This window comes from Sciurus vulgaris, assembly GCF_902686455.1.
Source record: "Sciurus vulgaris genome assembly, chromosome: 10".
Lineage (NCBI taxonomy): Eukaryota > Metazoa > Chordata > Mammalia > Rodentia > Sciuridae > Sciurus > Sciurus vulgaris.
The window spans coordinates 102,731,879-102,751,496 of record NC_136470.1 but is presented as its reverse complement, the minus strand read 5'-3'; the positions used below and the strand labels follow the sequence as shown (position 1 = coordinate 102,751,496).

At 34.5% G+C, this 19,618-nt stretch overlaps 1 protein-coding gene across 7 annotated transcripts in view; it reads right to left on the bottom strand.

Moving 5' to 3' along the window:
- PHC3 (polyhomeotic homolog 3) overlaps window positions 1–19,618 on the bottom strand; it is a 78,028-nt gene that overhangs the window by 30,905 nt on the left and 27,505 nt on the right. For 6 of the 7 annotated variants that reach the window (XR_013766503.1, XM_079155774.1, XM_079155772.1 and 3 more), the window contains 5 exons: window positions 17,032–17,190; window positions 14,817–14,915; window positions 7,976–8,222; window positions 1,039–1,910; window positions 694–741 (listed from right to left, as the gene is read on the bottom strand). Coding sequence is in view for 6 of the 7 variants with exons in the window: in XM_079155774.1 (XP_079011900.1) it covers window positions 694–741; window positions 1,039–1,910; window positions 7,976–8,222; window positions 14,817–14,915; window positions 17,032–17,190 (1,425 nt within the window). In the remaining variant the exon portion in view is untranslated. The remainder of the gene's footprint in view (window positions 1–693; window positions 742–1,038; window positions 1,911–7,975; window positions 8,223–14,816; window positions 14,916–17,031; window positions 17,191–19,618) is intronic. The other variant, XM_079155773.1, reaches the window with a different exon arrangement.

Here is a 19,618-nt window from a genome sequence, read left to right as displayed (position 1 = left end):
AGGTAGAAGAATCACAAATTTGAGGTCAGCCTGCACAACTTAGCATGACCCTGTGTCATAATAAAAGTAAAACCCCTGGGAACATATTTTGTATCTGCCTGTCATGGAAGAGGCCCCAGGATTCAACCTTAGTACTAAAAGGAAAAAAAAAGTTATAAATTTGATTATTCTAACTAAATATTTAGAGTCCTTATTTCAAATTTGTTGTAAATTATTTTATAAATTCTTTAGATGCTTATTTTTAAATGTTTTTCAAGATAATTTTCCTTTCTAGACAACATGTAACCATTTTTAGAAGTTTTTCTGATAAATTTCACTATACTCTCAGTTACTCAAAATTTTTACTCCTCCCAGATTTTTTTTTCATTCCCACTGTTACAATTATTTATTGAGATTTTGAAGCTTTGTAAATGAGAAATATTTTAAGTACATATTTTCCCTCAGTAGAAATAAAAAATCAATTAATGTTTTTTGCAAACTTGGGCTTTCCTAGAATAATTTTTTATAAAATTTTAATTATAAAATGCAATTTTACCAAAAAATTACATCATACAAGCATACCTCCTCCACCTTGAAACAAAAGCCTCTCAAAGCCCAGGACTTCTGAATGCATACAACCAAAAAGGTTAGCTAGATAAATCATACGTTTAAGAACATACAAGCCAACAGAAGGGATCTATGAAGGATAATCACCTTAAGAGAAAAAACTTTGTGCAGATGACACTGGTTCAAATGCATTCCCTTGGGGAAAAAAAATCAACTCTGTAAAGATAGCAGATGGATTTGTTTAAATAGTAATAAAATTAACGAGGGATTTTAATAACCATCACAGATTATCAAGCATGCAACCATACTACAATAAATAATGGCTTTTTTTTTTTTTTTTGCCCATATAGCATGTTTGTCAGAATACTGACATATGGAAATCCCAAGCTTTTAAACTTCATAGGCATTTAGTTTTAGCAATATAACAGTGTGGGAGAAAATAGTTTTTACTTTTAATTCAGCAAGAAAGTCAAAGAGCTTCCAAGGGCTTACCACTGGTGGATCAACAGGTGCTGGTGGTTGTACTTGTAGGTTTACCGCAACAGTCTGTGGAGGAGGAAGAGTCTGAAATGGCAACTGGACCAAAGCTTCTGCAGCTGGAAGCTCCTCTTCTGACACCAAAGCATTCTGCACCAAAACCTGGCCCTGGGATAGAATTTCAGGCTGCACTTGTAAAGACTGCATAGACTGCAAGGGCAGTGGTGGAATCTGAGCTGGAGGAGATGTTGACATCTGTGGAGGGGTTGCAATTGGGATTGGAGAGGACTGTAGGGTTGAATATTGCTGGTGTGACGTTGGAGACACAATCTGCTGACCTGGGGACACCAAGGCAGACTGCTGAACTGGGCCAATGTGTACAACTGGAGAAGCTGGGAGTGGAAGATGAGATGGAAGGTTTAGCTGTGCTGTGGGTTGTACCTGATTAGCAGTAGACTGCTGCAAATTTGTCCCTGGCTGAAGAGCTGATGACACAAGAGGGTGTGGTTGAATAAGTGCTTGTGGATGAATAATTATAGTAGGAGACTGACTTGGTGAATGAGGTGGTGGAGGAGACACTACCACAGACTGCTGTGCTGACTGTGACTGATTGGGAGACACAGTTAGAGGAGGGGGATGGCTCTGAATTGGTGAACAATGCTGTGACTGGGCATTACTGGGAGCTGGAGGAAGGCCATGGTTTGGGAGTGGTATACAGTGCTGGGATGGGGGTGGATCTTGAGTTGGATTCTGAAGTGTGATTGGTTGAATCTGCTGTTGCTGTTGCTGTAATATCAGCTGATGATGGGAAACCTTGGGAGGTGGTGAATGAAGAGGAATCTGTTGATGTTTTATTAGAGAATGAGGCTGAATTGGAGAATATGAAGCTGTGAGAGAAAAAAATTACAATTAGTACTGATTTCAAAAATATCAGAAAATTTTAAATAAATCTAAAGGTGGAAACTTTTCACACCACGAAGGACATAATCATTACAATTAAATAACAAGTCTTTCAGATAAGGGTGATTTGAAATTTTGTAAGAAATGGTTTTTCCTTAAAAGACTACAAAAATTTGATAAAATAGCTGTATTGTGAAAAGTTTCAAAAGAAAACTGCCTTAAATATTCTATTCATAAATCTGAATTTATACATGATTGTTCTTACTAAATGTTATAGGTCACCAGAATAGCTGCATTAACTTTCAGCAAAATTTATCCACTTGAATTTCTTCAAGAGAGGAGTACATGGCTAAACTAGTACATATAAAGATAACTTCAAATCATAAGAATGTATATTAAAATTAATAAAATAAAGATCTCATCCTAACTATTTCTAAACATACTTCCAACTAACAGGCAAGGTAAGTACTTATAAAATTTCCCAAATAAGTTTCAAAATTTGAGATCAAATACTCATTATTTTTCCAGGAAGAGAAAATGTTTAGCATGAAAATGTAATTCAATTAAGCAAACTACGTGTAAGTCTTACGGCACAGTTAAATAACCATTGTAACAAAGAAATGAAACTTAAAGGCCATTCTAGAAATAGGAGAACACTAGTTTTGCCTGTAGAGCATGAAGCAATCAGAAGGCCATGCTATCTAAATAAAGGATCTTCTTTAATGCTTTCCCCGCCACAAAAACCTTATGGTAATTCTTAAGAGATGGTAACAGATCTTCTTCACAGAAGAAACACTCATGACAGGGATAAAAATATATAAGAATTATCATAAATGAGCTGTGAATAATACCACCATCATTATGTCTCTTCTGCATACTGGTACATATGTTTACACAGAGGGAAGTATTAGCAAAATCCTCCCTACATAAGTAAAAATGGAAACTGGGGTAGCTATAAGATAAATTGCAATGATTGTTTAATACTAATATCATATAGAATTATACACATTTAAAAAAGGTCTAAAGATAGGGCATAATTTTTCTTCCTCGAATCTCAGAAAAAGATAAAAGTTCTATTACATGTCTGAAAGACTTGCATCTACTTTTATATTCAACATCTGTGACAACAGCCTTATAAAAACTTCCAACTTTTTCTCAAACACTTTTTGCATTTGGTTATTATTTAAATTTTTAGGGATCCTTTAATGAAATTAACATCTAATTAACATCTCAATAAAGTGTTTAGAAGATTTAGTTGACATTTACTAATTATTTTTAAAGAATGAGGGACTGAGAGTGTAGCGCAGTGATAGAGCATACACATACTTATCATGCCCTAGGTTTAACCCCCAGCACTGCAACACACACACACACACACACACACACACACACGGAAATTAAGTTTGAAATTTCATCTCACAAAATAATTTTCACATAGTAAGTAGACTACTGTTTCAAACAAAGACTGTCAGCTCTTTATAAATGTTTACATATAGGCTATGTTATATAATATTCATAGAATGTGAATTAACAAAATCTTAGATTTTCATTTCCTCTAAGGAGCTCAAGATGCGTTCACATCTCTCACTTTTATTTATAAAATGCCTGTGGAGCAGGAATTATTATCCCCTTCTTATAGTTAAGGAAATAAGTTTTTGCAAGTATGACAGAAAAGGTCCACTTTAATTTTTAAAGTAATGTTGTAATTTATATTTATCATATGCTTTCTTTCTTTGTTACTGGAGACTGAATCCAGGGGTGCTTTCCTACTGAGCTACACTCCCAGACCTTTTATTACTTTATTTTTTTAAACTTTCTTTCAGATCTCACAAAGTTGTTTAGGACTTCACTAAGTTGCTGAGGCTGGCCTTCTCCCTCAGCCTCCCAAATCACTAGAATTATAGGCATGTGGCACTGCACCCAGCCTAAATTTACCATATTCTTGATTTTTGTGCTCTAGCAAGTAAATAATCTGTTTATATTCTAGAGTTGGTAATTCAATAGAATAGCCTATCCCTTCACCTACATTAAATTTTTCTTGGATCAGAAGTCAAAATAAGTTTACATATTTTGCATCAGTTCATAAGTCCATGTGAAAAAAATGTATATTACAGAATAATTATGAGGATTTGGGGGGGGCGGGGTGCTGGGGATGGAACACAGGGCCTCAGCGCATGCTAGGCAAGTGCTCTACCACTGAGTTACATCCCTAGCCCAACTGTGACAATATCTGAAACAATGTCCCCACATAAGAAAAGTCTACCACTCAAGAGAATCATGTCATGCTACATGGTTCCTCTGATTTTAAATAATTATTGTCAGGGTGGCCTAATATTTGGAGGACAAATGATTGGCATCATTTCTCTTACACACACATAGATACACACATAAATAACTATTCTTTACAATAACATTTTTTCACTCAAGTTACATGAGGTAGGCATGGTACTACACAAATCCAACATATTACAGATTAACAAACTGAGTAATTAAATGCTGTCAAGGGATAGCACTGGGTCTAACAGAACCCATAATCCTGAGTCTAGGGACTTGTTATGGGCAGATCCCCCTGCCCCACAAAATTCATAAGTTAAAGCCCCTATCTCCCTGTATTTGGAGATGGCACCTTTAAGATTAATCAAGGTTAAATGAGGTTGTAAGAATGGGGCCCTGAAGTGACAAGTTTTGTGTACTTATATTAAAGAGACATCAGAGAGCTACCCCTACGCTACTGTGCATTCAGAGGAAATGCCATGTGAGCACATAACAAGAGAAAGGTCATCTGCAAACCAAGACATCTCACCATAAACTGTGTATCACCAGACCTTAATCTGGGCTTTCTAGCTACCCGTATTTTATTATAGCAGCTACAGCAGATGTTTTCACTGCAAAAAATGATGTATTTTTTAATTAGACTAATTTAATAAAACTTTAAAAAATTCTTCAGCTGTAATATAGTTCATGCTTTTCTAGACATTTGGCTTAAGTTTGCCTTTGTTTATGCATTAAAAATAGAATTACTGACAGGCAAAGGTGGTGCATACCTGTAATTCCATTGACTCAGGAGGCTGAGATAGGAAGATCACAAGTTTGAAGCCAGTCTCAGCACTTAGCGAGACCCTCAGCAACTTAGCAAGAGGGTCTCAAAATAAACAGGGATGGAGATGTAGCTCAGTGTAAGTGCCCCTGGGTTCAATCCCCAGTACACACACACACACACACACACACACACACACACACACACACACACAGAACTACTAACAAGCAGGAACTCCACCTCCAAGGAGAAATAGTGCAGAAAATATTATTTTAGCATTCTATAAATACATATAAGGAAACAATAACCATGTACAATATAATTATTATTAATGTGGTTTACATCAGAACACAAGTAGTTTTTTTAATATATAAAATGACAGAACGATTGTGGCTGAATAAAAGGTGAAGTTACCAATTCTAGAATCTCTCAAAATAACTTAGTTTCAGATTAACTTCCTATCAATAAGAAGAGGTAAACAAAACGAGTATAACATATAGCTGCTGCCTTGCCAGAATATATGAATTGCTTTCAATAATAGCAGTATAAGGATTAAACAAACTTATAAGTTTGGTACTTGGAAAGGTTTATGTGGTTTAAGATGTTCTGGTGTGATTTTGTTTCTAATAAACAGTATAATGGAAAACTGGAATTTGGTTAATACAGGAAAGATCTGAATCTGGAACTGAAACTGACCTGAGACTCAGGCAATTTGGGTTACTACCTACATAAAATACTGCCAATCAGAAGGCAGCAAACAGTAAAGATATTTATCACACTATCAACAAAAGAGGAAAGAGTAAGTTGCAACTTGTAACCAGGTATTGGTTAAGGGGACCTAAATCCAAAAGTAGATCTCTTTGCTTGAACTAAACCTGAAAGAGTTTTCACTTTAAGAAAAAGAGGGGTGGGGGGAGGAAGATTCCACATTTCCCTGAAGAAAGTACTCTCACTGGAAAAAAAGTTTATGTATTCTTCAACACTATCAAAATTATAGGAATCACCCAGGTACAGTGGTATATGCCTATAATCCCAGCAACTTGGGAGGATGAGGCAGGAGGATTGCAAGTTCAAGACCGGCCTCTTAGGGTGGCCCTCTGCAACTTGGCAAGACCCTGTCTCAAAATAGAAAACAACTCAATGGTTAAGCGCCCCTGGGTTCAATCCCCCAAAACAACAACAACAAAAAAAGAGTTAATAAATGTAAAATGTTAATATAGTGCTGACACATGCAGAAGCACTCAATATTATATTCTTCCCTTAGGGACCTTATTATCTAGTAGAGAAGCTAAGATCAATAATTATATAGATCACTATAAAAGAAAAAAGAGCTGGGAGGCTCAGGAGGCTGAGGCAGGAGGATCGAGAGTTCAAAGCTAGGCTCAGCAGCAGTGAGGCTCTGAGCAAAACATAGAGACCCTGTTTCTAAATAAAAATACAAACTAGGGTAGGGGATGTAGTTCAGGTGGTTGAGTGCCCTTGAGTTCAATCCCCAGTACCAAAAAAAAAAAAGAAAAGAAATAAAGAACCATAAGGGAGCACAAAATGCTACAATGTTCAGTGAGGAGAAAGTTTTAACCAGAGGAATCACACCAATCCAAAATTCTGACATTTAGTGAGGTAGTGAATGACAGTAATTTTAACATAGAGGAAGCATGAAAAGAGAAATAGGTGTAAGTGGGGAAAAAGCAAACTTAAGTAGTGTAGAACAACTTTATAAAAAGAAAAGCAGTTAGCTGGATGTGGGGGGACATGCCTGAAATCTCAGGAAACTAAGGCAGGAGTATCACAAGTTTGAGGCTGGCTCTGGCAACATAGTACTCTGTTTCAAAATAGGGGAAAAAAAAAATTAAAGGGACTGAGGATATAGCTCAGTGGTAGAGCACCAAGTACTACAAGAACGAAAAAATAAAAAAAGAAAAAAGAAAAAACTAAAGCCAGGTAAAAGGAAACAGAAAGATGTTTAATATGTTTAATGAGATTGTTGGACCAAAGGAAATCTTTTAAATGAAGTGTCTACCCTAGTGTATCTCTCTCTCTCTCTCTCTCTCTCACTCACTCACACACACACACACACACACACACACACACACACAATAAACAACAGTTATACTGTTGTCAAAACATGCAGATATGTTAAGAATAGGGAAGACCTAATATGCTCGGGAAGCAAAGGATCCAGCATGAGAAGACAAAACATGCTACAATAATTATTAAACAATGTCAGAAATAGGTAAAAAAAAAAAAAAAAAAAAAGAGAGAGAGAGAGATAGGATCATAAGCAAATGGTGCTGACTTTAAGAAGAAAGTAGGTAACACTTTATCTTATTAGAAGTGAAGAAAGCTCAATGCTGAGAAATAATGAGATAATTATAAGAGATAGTAAGGAAGCTCACTCTGGATGGGATGGCCCCAACATTTTCAGTATAAGAACCATGAGGCAAGGTTATCTGTAGAAAGAAGAGGAAGCACAGGTGAGCTTCAAAGCCTGACAGGAATGAAAATGACTTAGCTGATTCCCTGACATCTTTCTCCCACATGAAATCAGAGATGGAAAAAAAAAAAAAATAGCAAGGAAAATAACTTTTCTTATTTGCACAATCCTCATTTTTGGAAAGTGACAAATTCTTCTATAGATGACTTTAAACAAAATAATATATTTGCTTTTTTAGAAGCTTTTAAATTTGTTCCACTAAAATATATTAAATAAACTATAGGCAAATCTTTTTTAAAAGCTAAAATGTTTTATTGTTACAAGGACAGTCCAGTACATAATGAAGACATTAATCAATTGTTAATTAACAAAGAATGTCTATTTTACTGTTATATAACTTGTTTTAGCTATTGGGTTTTTAAATCTCTTTTTTTAAAGCTATATAAAGAACTTTAACTCAGGAAATTCACATTTTAAAATGTTTTAAAAATGTCATCCTTGTTCAAGTGTAGACATCCTTTGCTTTTGCTCTGTCAAGAAAATAAACAAAGCAAGTATTTTCAAAAAAAGTTTTATCCCACCTGGTGCTATTAACTGGTGAATACTTGATGTCCGAGTGACAGCTGTGCTTCGTGATTCCAGACTTGGACTTTCTCCTTTCTTATTACTTTCTGGAGAAGGATCTCGTTGGCTGATTTTAGAACTGGTCACTGTTGTTTTGTTATGGCAAATGGTCAATGACTGAGTTTGACTAGTGCTTTTTGGTGGACCATTCTGTGAGCTAGATAACACACCCAACTTCTGGCTGCGTAATGTTAAATTCTGAACCTAAGAACCACATAACAGAAAATAAGGATGAAAACAGATGATTTTGATGTGATAATCATTACAATTAAAACAATGACAACACATTTATATTATACTTTTCACACATAAAGCTCCAAGCACTTAAAACAAATGATTAATCCTGAAGAAAAGGAGAATTATCATCTAAGTAATCACATCTTAAATTATCATGTGCTAATTTTAAAAAAGATATAAGGGGCAGGGGCAAGGGGAGAGAAAGGGAAAGGAGGAACTGAAAAATGGAGAGGAAGGATGAATCATGAAAGACTAAATGACAACAGATTGTGAGCATGTGTGTGGGGTGTATCTCAAATGAACTATGAATGTGAGGAAATTACTCTGTAACATACAACATTAAAAGTGACCGGTTCTAACTACTGAGACTATAAGGGGATACTAATCTTGTAAGAAAGTAAGTTAACTCATCAAATCACCTACTCCACTGTGATACTTATGAAAAGCATTTTCAGAAGCTCCTTTTTTAATTTAGTTAAATTTTGTTCTTGTTATTGAACACTCATTGCCTCTGAGAACTAGTCGTCAGGAATTGAAAAAACTGTGTGGTCCTGAAATGGGTTTGTGCGATGGCTCCTATGTATACCTGGGTCTGTTCTACATATGCTACATGTGGACTGAGGCAAGGATTATCCCAATTACTCTCACCTGAGATTTATAACATTTCCAAACAGCAAGGCATAAAGTAAGCTGCCTAACTTCTTGCTTATCTGGAATAAATACACCAAATACATTTAGTACTAGGCACTGGTCCTGGGAAGGAAAATGAAGTAAAAGAAAGTGAAAAACCAAATAATATACTGCTGCTTTATAAATGTTTTTCAGGTTCATATGTGCCTTATTTCCAAATACATCATCAACAGATGTTTAAAGGCTATACTTTTTTTCTGTCCAAGTTTCAAATGTAGTGTTCTGTCAATAACAAGTAATAAAAAAATGCTCATGTTAGGAAAGTCTAAGTTTTAATCAATTCTATTCTAAGCTACTAAAAGAACTTTCTAAGTGAAACTATAAAGACTGGGGCTGAGGAAATAGCTCAGTTGGTAGAGTGCTTGCCTTGCAAGCACAAGGCCCAGGGTTCAATCCCTAGCACCGCAAAACAAACAAACAAACAAAAAAAACTATAAAGATTTTTCTCAAATATTTAGTATCAATGTTAACAAATAGACAAATAACCACTGTATTGTTAAAATACAAAAATAAAATCACTAAAGCATGTATTTCTCAGACTGCTATTCAAACCTTACATAATCTAAGTCCAAACCACTTTGTGTCCCATTTTCTATTCCTCCAGCCCACAATTCTCACGTTCCTGCCAAACTGTTCTGCTCCCCATCCTCCAAACATATCTTGCACTTCCTTCATTTTCCTTCAAACTCCTCTTGCCTAAATGCCAACCTTCCTCAAAGTTATCTCCTGAAGTCCATTCTTCCAAGCCCTAATAATATCCCATTCACGTTCTTAGAGAAATACCCACAGTTCTTTATTGGAAAACAATCGTTCCCTCTCCTCTAAAATGAATTTTCCATAGAACTGGGATCTTATTCGCCTACAGCACAATATCTAGCTTACTTCAGAACTACTAATGTATGTGTGAAACACTGAGACTATGGCTAGTAGGCTCTCATCTCTAACATTCCTTTTTGTACTCCCTACATCTCAGTATTTAAACATATCAAAAACTTCACAAATCTCAAGTATTCTCCCATATCTGATTTTGAAATACATCTAACATGGCTTTTCTTTCTGTAGGTACTCAGTTCTTAGGCTAACATGAAATCTGTTCATATTTATCCCCAAAACCTCAAGAAGTATCTGACGGAGGCCCATTAAAATCTCCCAGATAAAGATAGACAATATAAGAATCTACATTAGCTGCAAATAATCTATGAAACAGACTATACAAAAATGATAACCCAAGGGTAAATAATCATCTGGAAAACTTGAACACATTCCTTCAAATGCAAAGCATATTCACAATAAATGAGGATTTGACACAATGAACCCTAAAACCTGCACATCTATTTCTAGAGTAAATTCTAATTTCCTGTTGTTTCTGAATTCTGCAAGAAAATATGTGTATATATTTATATACAATGCTACATATATTACTTATACATAAATCCCAACCATGTAAACTATACTGCCAAAACATATTACAAAATTAATTTAGTTATTAATAGACCACATACTCAGATTTCCATGACAGAGTTTCACTTTTGAGGAGGAAAAAATCCATCTTTTCTAAGACATAGAATATTGGGGCACTCTAATATCCAATTTTAATTTCACCTGAACCTTTCCTATGATCAAATGAGGAAAATGTTCTGATTTTGAGTCTACATTTTGCATTAAGTATTTTTGCTAATTTCACACTTTATATTTTTATAGTGAGTCTCCACTACCAAAACATTCTCACATCAGTTATTTAACTCAAACAAATACTGTAGAAAATATCATTGCATCCTATCATTGTAAGGTAACTAAGAAATTAAGAGTCAATGTTACAGTTCTAGCAACAAAGCTGTTTCTAGCTTTTAAATTCTAGCTGATTTTTCTCTGTGTGGCCATATAGAGAGAAGGGCTGGGACACAGATTTTATAAAAAATAAACCATATATATATATATTTGTAGTATATATATATATATTTGTAGTATATAATATACATAAATTATACATATTTGTAGTATATATATATATACTACAAATGGATTTTATTAATTTATATATCAATGTCTACAGTACTTATCTAAGATTCAGATTTAACAATTCTAAGCAGTGATTTAATGCTGATGGGAAAGACTTATAATTTCTAAAATCTAAATTTTATATATATATATAAAATATATATATATAAATTTATATATATATGTGTGTGTGTATGTATATATATGTGTGTGTGTGTAGAGAGAGAAAGAGTCAATGGACATTTATTTTATTTTATTTATATGTGATGCTGGGAATCAAACACAGTGCCTCATACATGCTAGACAAGTACTCTACCACTGTGCTACGACCCCAGCCACCAAAATCCAAATTTTTAAAACCCTGAACTATTAATACTTCAAATATACACTGCCTACCTATTGTAGACAAATATTATATAAGGTACAACTTAGTGCTGTCACTTTTTCATTCCCCAGATGCCCTTGATAAGTGAAATTTCTTACTCTCCTACAAATATATCTTTTATCCTATATCATCATTCTAAAATTGTTTTTTATTTTTGCATGATAGAAGAGATGGAGCACTTAAAATAGTAAATAAGGGTAAGATATTCCAAACTTCTTTTTTTAATAGTATGTTATAAAAACTGTTTACTGCTGAGGAAAAATTAAGTTATATTGACATTTTTAGCTTAAAATTTTAAAAATAAAACTAGATATTTCTCAATTACAAATATAATTTTTTAAAACTGCAAATATAATGTTATTTTATTTATGTATTTATTTATTTGGTACTGGGGATTGAACTCAGGGGTACTGAACCACTGAGTCACATCCCCAGTCCTATTTTATAGTTTATTTAGAGATAGTGCCTCATATTGCTGAAGCTGGCTTTGAACTCTCGATCCTCCTGCCCCAGCCTCCCAAGCCACTGGGATTACAGGTGTGTGCCACCTAGCCCAGCCCAAACTGCAAGTATAATTTTAAAAATCAGAGTAAAGGGCTGTGGCAATGGCTAGTGGTAGAGCACTTGCCTAGCACCTGTGAGGCACAGGGTTTGATCCTTAGCACCACATAAAAACGAACAAAATAAAGGCATTCTGTCCATCTATGATTTAAAAAAAAAAAAAAAAAAAGTTTTAAAAAAATCAGGGTAGAGCAGAAAATTTTCAAAACAGTTCTGAACTTGAGAAAAGTTACCATTGGAGTTAAAAAGTCTTAGCATCACCTACCACTATTAGCTTCATTTACTGCCCTTTCAAAAGCACAGCAAAGAAAAACAACATCTGTCAAGAGATTCCTAAAGGTCAATTCAGTTCTCTAGTTCTTGAAAGCCCATTCTTGAATTAAGTCAGAAAATCACACAGACCACATCAAACAGGACCCTAAAACTGCTTTTTTGTTTCCTTGTTTAAGACATGGTCTTGCTATGCTGCTGTCTAGGCTGGCCTTGAACTCACAATCCTCCTGCCTTAGCATCCTGAATACCTGGGATTATACTTCAATAAACTAATTTGAAACAGTTGCATTTTCCAAAGCAAACTTTTTATTTTACCTTGGAAATTAAATCCTTTAAGTGGTTGTGTTTCTTTCTTTACTATCAGCTACTTAAAATCCAAGAACCAACTTTGTTACTCATTTTCAGACAATGTAGAACAAAAATAATAATTAGTGGTGTATGATATTATATGGCAGGTACAATGCTAAGTACTTTTTGATTGTTGTATCATTTATTCCTTGTAACAACCCTGAGCTGTACTTTGGGTTTACAGTGAAGAAACTGAGGCTTAGCAAGAATAATGATAGCTGTTAACATTTAGTGAGTGCTATGAGACTCTGTTAAGGAACTGTGAAAAGTCACAGAGCAAACTGGGAGAAATCTGAGTTTAACTGACTTATCACCTTCATACACTCTCGTGAAAACTAGCCTTTATTACTAAATGAAAAAATTTACAGAGGTACTATGGAAAATACCAAATAACTATCTCATTTCTTTCTTTTACTAGAAGACTAAGATCCTTACAATAAACATCAATTTCTGCCACAAGAAATCTAAAACATTTACTATGAAAAAATAACAAAATTGTATCATACAAAATAACAGTCTACTCAATTATTTAAACTTTATTCACTCCAAATCATTTTTACCAAATATACTGAGATGTAGTTCATGTACGATGAAATGAATGAAACAGCTCTAGAGTTCTGACATTATGTATACACAACACAGCCAGTGCCCCAATCAAGATGTAAAACATTTCATCCTCCTAAAAGTTCACTCATGCCCCTTCCCAAATTTCCCCACCTTCTGTCCCAGATACCACTCACCAATCTGATTTCTCTTATTATGGATAGTTTTGCCTGTTTTAGAATTTCATATAAATGGAATCAGAGAGGATTTACTTTTTGTCTAGACTTCTGCTAAACATTGTTTCTGAGATGTATCAGTAGTTTGTTCCTTTTTTTCTTTCTGATTAGTGTTCCATCATATGAATATACCACAATTTGTTTATCTATTCAGCATTTAAAGGACATTGGTAGTTTTGAGTTACCAAGAACGTTAAAATTTTACGTCTTTGTGTAGATGTATGTTTTCACATCCTTCATGGAAAACATCTAGAAGGAGAGGTGCTGGGTCATGTGTTAAATGTATATTTAACTATAAAAGGAAGTACTGAATTTTTTCCCAAAATGGTTGTACCATATTACATTTCTACCAGCAATGCATGAGTCTGGTTGCTCCACATTCTCACCAACATGTGGTTTATCAATCTTCTACATTGCAGTCAATCTATTATGTGCGTGGTGTGGTTTTGATTTGAATTTCTGAAATGCTTATGATGATGAGCATTTTTTTCAGGTGCTTACTGGTCTTTTACTGTCATTTGTGAAACATCTCCAAATCTTTTGCTGTTTGTTTTTGTTTGAATTTTTTGGCACTTGGGATTAAACCCAGGGGCATTCTACCACTGAGTTAGTTATATCTCCCAGCCTTTTATTTTGAGACAGTCTTGCTATGTTGCTAAAGCTAGCCTCAAACTTGTGATCTTCCTGCCCCAACACCCAGAATCAGTAGGATTACAGGTATGCACCACCACAGTGCCACTTGGCTCTTTTGCCCATTAAGTGCATAGCTTATGACCTAATTATTAATTCGTAAGCATATTTTGTATATTCTGTTTACAAGTCTTTTGTCAGATGCATGTATTATGAATATTTTCCCTTTGTGGCTTGCCTCTCCACTTTTTTAAGGATGTCTTTTAAGGAACCATCTTTAATTCTGATATAGTCCAATTTATCATGATTTTCTTTTATGATTAGTGCTTTTTGTGTCCTATCTAAGAAGGCCTTGCCTCCCCTGGATTTGCAGATATTCTCCTGTTTTCTTCTAGAAATTTAACAGTTTTTGCTTTTACCTTTAGGTCTGCATTCTACTTCTAGCTTACTTTTATGAATGGTGTGAGGAGAAGGGTAGGTTCTTTTTCCCATGGTATCAAATAAAGGAATATTCTACTTAATTTTTTAAATTTAAAATTTAAATTGATTTTAACTGATTTATTAAATTTAAAATCACCATCCACCTTGACTGATGTATTTTATAGTTGCCTGAAGAGGAATCTACAAAAAAATAAGAAAAATCTACTTTACAATAAATCTAAAAATACAATGTCATTAGCAAAACTCTCATAAATGTCAAACAACCTAGATATCTGTGTTTAATTATAATTTTTACAAAACAAAAAATTTTCTTTGAATTCTTACTGTATTTTACCAAATTTCAATCTGAAATGCATGACAATGAGCTCTGAAACCATCAGTAGTTGAACTACAAAGACAATGCTTCTTTAAAGATCCAGACCTCAAGTACCACATTATGAAGCTAGACAAGCTCACCTGAGTAGCTGCAGACTGACAGGAAGATGACGATGACGACGAGACAACAGGAATGTCAGACTGTACAGCAGCCACAGTGGTAGCGGGTGTGAAAATCAGCTGTACAGACAGAAAACCAAAAAAATACTCTAAGACAAAAGAACATGTCCCACACACAATGTATAGCAGGCAAGAGAGACTGAAATTTATGACATAAAGACAATGCAGTTTAGGACTATCTCCTAAGCAAAACATTTTACATGACAAAGGGAAGTTTCTAATAGAGAACTCAAAAAAAATCCTAACAGTTTTGAAAGAGCTCATGATTCTGATGAATACTAAAATAAATCAGTGTTCAAAGAAGAAAATATATTTTGGTAATATGAAATCCTCAGACCAAATTTTGTCCCAAATAAGTTATCATACTTAAATTTTTCCCAGTTCAAAACTACCATCTCAGGATTCCTAAAATGGGAAATTAAAATGAACAACTACAGTTATTATTTTGGGACACAAAATAAATTTAATTGAGAAACAAGAAAAGAAACACCAAAAAGTCTGTTCAGTCCTCTTTACCACACGCATAACTATGCTACCCTCTGCACTACAATATTTCTCTCAGCTACAGGGGATCTGTAGGACAAACCTAGGTTTCTTTTGATTTAAAAATTATTTGTAAAGAAATAATCTAAATGTAAATGCCACAATATGTTAAAATAGAACAATAAAAAAAGCTTCACATCAAAAGGGAAAGTCACACACAATTTATTTCCTCATCACCATCTCTTTTTCAAAATTTTAACATTAAACAGATGTCAGTGATTTCTAAAGCAATACAATTCATTCATATTGTCCAACTCAATTTAGTAAATTATGACAGTTGTTTCAAAGAATGTGTAAATACATTATCTCAAGATTATTTTAAGAACTATTCTGTTCCTCACTGCTGTTTAAATTAAACAACCAATTACGGGATCTTTGAAACTTCAGTGTTTTAGTATTTCACTAAATTTAAGTAAATTCAACAACAAAATATAACTTTCACATAAAGATAATTAATTTAAGAAACAAACATCCTGACGGCATTAACCTAAAGAGAAGATGCTCCCCCCTTAGTTTCAACCACATGAATTGCCAATTTTAAAGGTCAAAAAATGGTAAAATAGCAACCATTTAAAATGGTTCAACATAATTTTAAAGTATGTTATTACTTCAAGAAGATGGCATGGGGGCACCCAGAAATATGGTAATGCTATTGAATAATCTGTGAATAACAGGTTAGTCTTATCATTATTTACTGTTAGAAATATGACTGCGAACATCCTTTCCAATTTTAGGTGGTGAACTGGGGATCCAGAAATACACAAAAAAGTATATTAGGGCCAAAGCCCTCATATAGTCTAGTTTCCTGTAAAGACATCAAATAAAATAAATGTCAACCATTTCTACATTCCTTAAAGAAGTTCAACAATTAAATTAGAAAAAGAGTATGTACCCAAACACAGAATACCAAATTCACATTATACTAAAAAAAAAAAAAAGTCAAGGTAAGCCTAATTAATACAACTATACAGAATCTGAGATGGGAATGACCAAAGCTAAGAATCATTTGGTAAATCATAGAGACTCCAATACAATTTCAGACAGTTCCAGGATATGACTTCTTACTTACAGTTAATAACTAGGCCTTTAACATTTCTAACTATTTCATCAAATCTAAGATGTCAAAAGTATACAATAATTTATATACCACTGTAAGATGACACCTATTATAAAATGCAATTTCAGAGATGTTAAAATGTGAAAAAGGAGTTTTGAAATTGGTAAACTTATTATTAAAAAACAGCTATTCTTGAACTGGGGCTGTAGCTCAGTGGTAGAGTGCTTGCCTAGTATGTCTGAAGCATTGGGTTTGATCCTCAGCATCACATAAAAATAAATGAAGAAAGATATTGTGTCCATCTACAACTAAAAAAAAATTTTTTAAATAGCCATTCTTATATTATAGAATCTCTGTTAGCTTCCCAAGGTTAACAATAATTATTTATTACCAAGAAGGACTACTAATTCAAATTAGAATTTTCGTAACTTTTATAAATGTATAAGAAACTAATCATACAAACAAAATTGTTAGACATGTCTTAAATATTAAAAATTCCTCATTGCATCAAATCAAGAAACATTTTGATCTCTCAAGTCCTTAGACACTGAAAAACTTTGGTAGCTCATATCTTACCATTTGAGCTCGAAGATACATTTGCGCTTGGCTTGCCGTTAGAGTAGGGGAGGTACTCCCTAGTAACATAGTCTGTTGGGTAATACTGCCGCTGGTAGAACTGGAAGCCTGGGAACGGCTTATTAACTGTGCAGGTGTAGGAGAAGTGGAGAGGTTGATCTAGGGAAGAAAACATATTATGTCAAAAAGACTTCCATTTCTAGCCTCCATTTTACTAAAATTTCATCAAGCTGAAGTTAGGTAATCAGTGGTATAAATTGTGGCTAAGAAACTCAAAAGAGAGACCGTCAGCTTTATTTATTTATTTATTTATTTATTTATTACCAGGGATTGAACCCAGGGGTGCTTTACCACTGTGCCACATCCTCTACCCCTTTTTATATTTTGTTTGGAGGCAGGGTCTCACTGAGTTGCTTAGGGTCTTGCTAAATTGTTGAAGCTGGCTTTGAACTCAAAATTCTCCTGATTCAGCCTCCCAATCCACCACCACACCCAGTAGAAGCTGTTACCTTTGACACACTTCTCACTTTGGGCAATTATTTGCACATCTGCAACCAACAGCATGGACTGGTTAATAATTGGGACAATTTTTTTTTTTTTTTTTTTTTTTTTTTTTTTGCAGTGCTGGGAATTGAAGGTACAATTTTTAAGGATATCCACATTGTGTTTAAATAAGACCCAATATCTTAAAATACCCTTTCTACTACCTCCCAAAAATTAGGGTTAAAGTTCCATTGTTTTAATATTCCACATAAAACAGTCTAATCAGTAATTTATGCTTCTTTGTCAAATTCACATTTGAAAGGTTTCTGAAGTGAACAAAGATTAAAACACAGATAATCCATTCACATATATAAAAACATACAAATGAAATATAAAGCTTTAACTTACAAGCTCTCAGAGCAGAAGAAAACACAATAACTACTTGTTAAGAAGATGGGGAAAAAATCCTGAGTACTGACTATGAAATTAAACTATAATCATTAAAGTTTAAAACTTCTGTTTAGGAATATATTAGTGTATGGTCAATCTCTAGAGAAAGGAGGTGGAATTGGTACAGGAACAAGGCAAAAAGGAGACACATATACCCATTTTTATTTTTCCAATTTTAACTCACAACCATGTATCCAGCACCATTTTAAAAATAAATATTTTCAAAAAGAGAATAATATAATCAAACCTCAATTTTTTTTTTTTTTTTTTTTTGGCAATACTAGGGATTAAACCCAGGGTCTCACACTACTAGGCATATACTCTACCACAGAACTATACCCCCAAGTCCTTTTTTTATCTTGATAGAATATGGCTAGGTTGCCCAGGTTCGCCTCTTAATTGTGATCCTCTTGCCTCAGCCTCTCAAGCAGATGGATATTACAGGCTGCGCTACCATACCTGGCTCAAATCCTTTTAGTGGAACAAAGCAAAAAATAAATTAAAGAAATAGTTAATTAGACTTGATTCAAGCAACAAGGCAGATTGGACTAATACATACATGTGCTCAAAATGTACTCACTGAAAAGTTATATCAACATAAAAAAAAAATAGAATATATACTTAAACTCAAAAAGAAAGAAGGGTGAAGGAAATTCCCAACTGCCAGAAGGAAAGAAATTCAAAGTCATGCTACAGTGCACACCTGTAGCAGCAAAGGGAGGTTGAGGCAGGAGGATCCCGAGTTCAAACTTAGCCTCAGCAACTTAGCAAGGCCCTAGGCAACTCAGTGAGATGCCATCTCTAAATAAAATATAAAAAGAAGGGCTGGAGATATGAAGCACCCCTAAGTTCAATCCCTGGTTAAAAAAAAAAAAAAAAGAAAAGAAACTCAAAGCCAGAGATGTAAGCTCTAGCTGACCCCCAAGGCAGTCTATAAAGGTATGCTGGGCCTACATAGACAGAACACCCAAAATTGAGCCTAGTGAAATCCCTGTTTTGAGACAATATCCTGAAAAGGACTATTAAGTATGTGAAAAGGGAACTGAAAAAGCTCCACAAATGCCATCTGAAGAGCAGCCTGCTCACATTGGAAGAGCAGAGGGTGGCACCTATGAGAATCAAAACTCCAGGCTTGTACCATGTAAAAACCCAAATTTACAATTCCTGTAATTCCACAGTTCATTCTGATAATTTGCATCTGAGTCCACCTGAAGAAACATCAATTTAAATAACTATCCATGCATGAAATTACCTTCAGGAAAGTTAAGGAAACCTGGATAAGAGATCTCAGTATCTGGTTACAGCATAATAATAAGAAAAGATACAGTGAAGAGGGTAGGAAGAACACTTTTATATTACTTATGTCACCCGTCCCCCAGTTCTAGGCAGCACAGCATAGATAGAAATATCTGCTTAGGGAAAGAAGAGGTACAGAATTACAGGATTTTGCCTCAGACTTCAGTATTGGGCCTCGCATAGTAAAACCCAGCACCAGGCAGACTTTGACAACCCTTGACCTACCTGCTGATACCCACAGACAAAGCCTATAGACATGCGCCGGCACCAGATGGGAACTCTGTGTAAAAGTCTGTGTACAAACCCACTGTAGCACCAAGTTACTTGAGTCCTTGAGTCCAGTACAAATCTCAGTTGC